Raw genomic sequence first — 5,382 nt, 5'->3', positions numbered from 1 at the left:
GTCGGCGCCTTCTCCACCCCCGGATACCCAGCCCTCCCCCAACCGGCCGGCTCGGGCTCGGTGGTGGTGGGGCGCGGCTAGCCCAGGCCCTCCTGCCCTGCCCCGGCGCCCTCCCTCCGCCCGGATATCAGGCGAGAGGCGGAGCTGGCCCGGCGCGCCCCGCCCCCGCGGTAGAAAGGGCCAGGCGGGTGTTACTCGCGGTCAACTCGGCCAGGGCCTTTTATCTTGGTGCTGCCGAGGGAGGCGGGAGGAGGAGACACCGGGAGTGGCCCTGAGAGCCCGCGACACCTTGCCCAGGCTATAAATTGAGCACCTGGGATGGGTAGGGGGCCGATGCAGCCACCACCGCCCGCAGTCACAGTCTGGCCACTGACCACAGAAGCGTCCGTGGGTAGCAGCCGCAGGCAGCGGGCACGCTGAACTGCTCGGAGCTGAGAATCGCGGGGTGCAAGAGGAGGTAGGTGCCCCCGCACCATCGCTGCCCTGGCCAGCGTGGGTGCTTGGGCTCAGGCTTTTCGGAGAGAGACGGGGTGTACCCCTTCTTCCTCTCCGCGGCCCTTGGCGGGCGAGGAAGTGGGACCGCCCAGCGGCGGAGAGCCACCCGGGCGCCTTCCTTGCCGAGCAGAGCCGGGGAGGGCGGAGAGCGCGGTCGGGGGTGCCGGGCACCCTAATCGGGAGAATAATCTCTTCTTTCATCCCCGTCTCCCAACCAGGCCAGAACTCGACCCACCGACCACCCACCGCCGTCGCGAGCTTCCGGACGCCTGAGCTGGGAGAAACCGCACATCCCTCAGGGCCGGGCCCCGAGCAGACTAGACAGAGTTGGAGCAAGCGGAGGAGGAGCCGGGAATCCAGACCCCCCGGCTAGAGCCAGCCCCCCGGCGCGGGCCTCGGAGAGTGTGTGAAGGCGGGCAACCCCTCGCCCCGGCCGGCCGTGCCTGTGCCCGTGCGCCCCAGTGCCCGCGCAGCCACCATGATGCAGATCTGTGACACCTACAACCAGAAACACTCGCTCTTTAACGCCATGAACCGCTTCATCGGGGCCGTGAACAACATGGACCAGACGGTAATGGTGCCCAGCCTGCTGCGCGACGTGCCTCTGGCCGAGCCGGGGCTGGACAACGACGTCGGGGTGGAGGTGGGCGGCAGCAACGGCTGCCTGGAGGAACACTCGCCTCCAGCCTCCAGCCCGGGCAGCGCCAATGGAAGCTTCTTCGCGCCCTCCCGGGACATGTACAGCCACTATGTGCTGCTCAAGTCTATCCGCAACGACATCGAATGGGGGGTTCTGCACCAGCCGCCGCCGCCGGCAGGGAGCGAGGAGGGCAACGCCTGGAAGTCCAAGGATATCCTGGTGGATCTTAGCCACCTGGAGGGTGCGGACGCGGGCGAGGAGGACCTGGAGCGGCAGTTCCACTACCACCTGCGCGGGCTGCACACCGTGCTCTCCAAACTAACGCGCAAAGCCAACATTCTCACCAATAGATACAAGCAGGAGATTGGCTTTGGCAACTGGGGCCACTGAGTTGCGGCGCCCACGGCTGCCCAGGCCCTCCCCAGTCCCGTCTCTCATCCTCTCTCTTTCCTTAAAGCGATTTTCTTCCTGGCTGTGGGGCGCGACGAGCGGACTGCAAGGGTGGGGGACTGCGGATGTGCAGGGGATGCGGCGGGGCTGCGTGGAGGAGGGGGCCTCCTTCAGGAGAGGAAAGCGATGGCGGGCGGGAAAGGGGAGGTTCAGAGTCCCCCCGGGAGGGGGCCTAGCGTTCTACGTTGGTAGGACTGGGCTGACGCCCTGCATTCAGTCTGTGCCTTTCCTGGAGTTTCTTTTCTTTCCGGAGGAGGAGGGCCTAGATGGGGCCGTGCCAGGGCGCGGTGCTGGATTGCCACACTTGGGAGCGCCTCCTGGAGCTGGGCGCTGGGGAAGGCGGGACGCGCAGCCTCCCGCCACCCTACTGTTGGCTTCCTACGATGGAGGCCGCGGCGTTGCTAGGATTGCATCAGTTTTCCTGTTTGCACTATTTCTTTTTGTAACAGTGGTCTGTCTTAAGTATTTCGAATCTTGTCCTTGCTCTGAAACTTCGGCGATTCCATAGTGATAAGCGCACAAACAGCACTGTCTGTTGGTAACCGGTACTACTTTTATTAATGATTTTCTGTTACACTGTACAGTTGTCCTGTGGCACCCCCACCCCATCCGGTCTACCCCATCCCTTCCACTCCATCCCCTCTCCCACCCTAGTGTGTGTATACTGGCGGTGCGCCGGCTTGTACGAAGCTTGCCATTCAGCCAGTGAAAATAATAACATTATTATGAGAAAGTGGATTTATCTGAAATGGAACCAGCTGACGTTCTATCCGTATTATACATAGAGTGATGAAGGGTTCCTCCATTGTTATATGTCTTAAAGTTATTTAAAACTTTTTTAATCCCAGATGTAGACTATATTCTAAAAAATAAAGAAAATGTGTTAACCTAACTTGACAAACGTTTGTTGCTCTTTAATCTGCCAGTGAATGGCTTAGTACTTAAATAAAAATAATTTTAATGGAATTTTTTTTTTTTAGCAAATTTTATTTTTCTTCTGGTATTTCAAGCTGCTGAATATTCATTTCTGTATTTAGTTTTCTTTCTGGAAGTAGCTACTGACAAAATTTACTTCCAAGTTTTATTTCCTACCTCAACAAAAAGTTCATAAAGATTCAAAGTGTTTGGGGGTGGTACATGTATTGTATCTTTCAACCCAGGTGGCCAGCTTACTGAAGTGCTTAATTGACATTCGCATTTTTTAAGAAGCTCAATCGCAAGCTGAAGTGTTTTGAGGCATAAACACTTATTTTTAAATGCTACAAATTTACTTGGCTGCTGAGAAGTGAAGACTTAGAGAAGAAACGCCAGGTAACACTAGTCCACACACCTTGGGGGTTTCTATTTACAAGGCTTTTATGTTTAACCTAGGGGGTGTTGAAACGTGTTATAATGTGAGCCATGGTCTCTTTCACTAGTACCCTGGGGAATGCTAAACTTTGTTGAGAAATGTTCAGCCAGACTTCCAGGTCTTCAGTGAACTAGTATGCAGATGTGGGCAGCAGATCTGATGAAGGCGGCAGGAGCGTACTTGGGAATATTTCTTTCATTCCTTTATGATGCTCTACTGGGATGACGGGACAGGGGAAATCTGGTGCACTACATTTTCTTTATTTCAGTATTTGTTTTTAGGGGAAGAGTGTTAGATCAACTTCAGTTTTAAATTTTGAAGCCATGAAGCATTCTTTAAGTTCAGAGAGCTTGAGTCTAAATACATGTAACTTTGCAGTTTAAAAAAAGTAAATTTTTTTTTTTTTTTTTTGTGATTCAGGCTGTTCTGTCTACTATCAGCTTATAGCAGCAGTGAAAAAATGGGGAAGTGTCAAGACTGGGGTACTGGCCGTTACCAGAGAAAGTTAATCATTAATATATAAAAGATAAGCTGGGCAGCACCACAAGTAAGGGGTACAGCCTCTTGTTTTGTGTCCCCTTTAAAATATCAAAATGGTCTGTGAAACAAGCAGAAAATTCAAAGAACGGAAATCACAGAAGCCACATGGGAGAAAGGAACACAAAGGCTTTGGAGCCGGGAAGTTGAATGTTCAAATCCTCTTGTTACCACTTATTAATTGTGTGTATTTAATCCTCCAAGCCTGTTTCGACATTTGAAACCGGGCATGATACAATGCTTACTTCATGAAGTTGCAATGAGAATTAAGAGAGCTGATGCTTACTTAGGTGTTTGTTTAGGCACTGCTGAAGTGCCTTAAAGATTTCTGTCTCTCTCACTCTATCTAAATGTTGGCTCATGTCTCCATTTTTCCCCCTTTCTCTTTCTCCATGAATGTATAAGGCTTAGGGCAATATGTCTAAAAAAAATCAATTTCAATCACACAGTCCCGAAACAACAGTTAAACTATTTTTCAAAGTTGTGAGGGAGAACCTGAATTAAAACCAAAAGGTTACAGTTTGGGCAGATGATGTCAAGAATTTATGACATGTTACCTGCAAGTTGTTTTTTAGAATACTCCTGAGGTGTATGGAATACAGAAAAGTAGATGTTAATAGCAAAAGTGAACTGTAAATAAGAGGTTGTTAATTTGATAACTTTATTTTTGAAAATATTACTTTGTGAAAGAGTATCTTTTGGAGCCCTGGTGGCACAGTGGTTTAAGCGCTCGGCTGCTAACTGAAAGGCCGAATCGACCAGCCACTCCTTGGGAGAAAGATGTGGCAGTCTGCTTTTGTAAAGATTTACAGCCTTGGAAACCCTATGAGGCAGTTCTACTCTGTCCTATAGGGTCGCTATGAGTCAGAATCCACTGGATGGCAGTGGGTTTTTTTTTTTTTTTTTTTTGGTTAAGGGTATCTTTTACATATAAATAGATAGTGATTCTGATCCAAGAGTAATGATGACCACTGTTAAAGAGCACTGGATTTATTATGAACCAATAAGGTTTCCCAGGCCCAGTAAGTACTATTCCACTCATAGTAACTAGTATGTTATTCAAGGTCAGTTTATGAAGGAAAAATCCCCAAAAGATCACCTGTTAAGATTTCTCAAGCTATTTAAAATTTTGCTTAACTTCTGAGGAAACTATATTTTCAGAACGTTTTTCCTGAAGAATCTCAAAGTACTTTTTTTATTTTAAAAATTGAATACATTGTGTGGCACCTTGTGCAATGAGCTATGGGAGGTGATGGTAGTCTGACAGTGCCCACCTCCAGGACCGTTTATAACTGAATGGAAGGCACAGATACATGGCTTAGGTTGGAATGGATTATCCTTCACATATTTACAGTTGATAAGAATTTTTTAGGAACCCTGGTGGCGCAATGGTTAAGCGCTCTGCTGCTAACTGAAAAGTCAGTAGTTTAAACTCACCAGCTGCTCGCGTGGGAGAAAGATGTGACAGTCTGCTTCCGTGAAGATTACAGCTTTGGAAACCCTATGGGACAGCTCTTCTCTGTCCTATAGGGTTGCTATGAGTCAGAATCAACTTGACGTCATACCGCAAAAGCAACAAGAATTTTCTACATCAAAATCTTACAAGACCTTTGAGAAAGCCTGGTTTTATCTTACAAACAACTTTCTGCTTTGCTGGTGGCATTTCTTAGTAGTCTGGCCTAATTTACTCTTTCTCTGAACTCAGTTTGTTAGAGAACACGGCATGGAGGCTGGATTATTATTCTATGACAACTTGAGAACTAGCCTACTGCTGACAATTTTTAAAAAATGAAAGTTATCATCATTTGCATATGCCTCATCATTTCCCCTTAGTTTTAATTGCTGAACAAAGATAATTTGGGAAATATTGTTCTCTCTCTCTCTCTTTTCGATATTGCCAGTGATTCTC

At 48.8% G+C, this 5,382-nt stretch overlaps 1 protein-coding gene across 1 annotated transcript; it reads left to right on the top strand.

Annotated features, from left to right (window-relative positions):
• The first annotated feature begins 232 nt into the window (after window positions 1–232).
• On the top strand, window positions 233–3,264 carry MID1IP1 (MID1 interacting protein 1). The gene is made up of 2 exons (XM_023731924.1): window positions 233–457; window positions 714–3,264. The coding sequence occupies exon 2, from the start codon at window positions 974–976 to the stop codon at window positions 1,523–1,525; it is 552 nt and encodes a 183-aa protein (XP_023587692.1). The 5' UTR covers window positions 233–457; window positions 714–973; the 3' UTR covers window positions 1,526–3,264.
• Window positions 3,265–5,382: the final 2,118 nt, after the last annotated feature.

This window comes from Trichechus manatus, unplaced genomic scaffold (genome assembly GCF_000243295.1).
Source record: "Trichechus manatus latirostris isolate Lorelei unplaced genomic scaffold, TriManLat1.0 scaffold00046, whole genome shotgun sequence".
In the NCBI taxonomy this organism is placed as follows: domain Eukaryota; kingdom Metazoa; phylum Chordata; class Mammalia; order Sirenia; family Trichechidae; genus Trichechus; species Trichechus manatus.
Note: the sequence above shows the minus strand (reverse complement) of the source record. Positions and strands in the feature narration are given on the sequence as shown.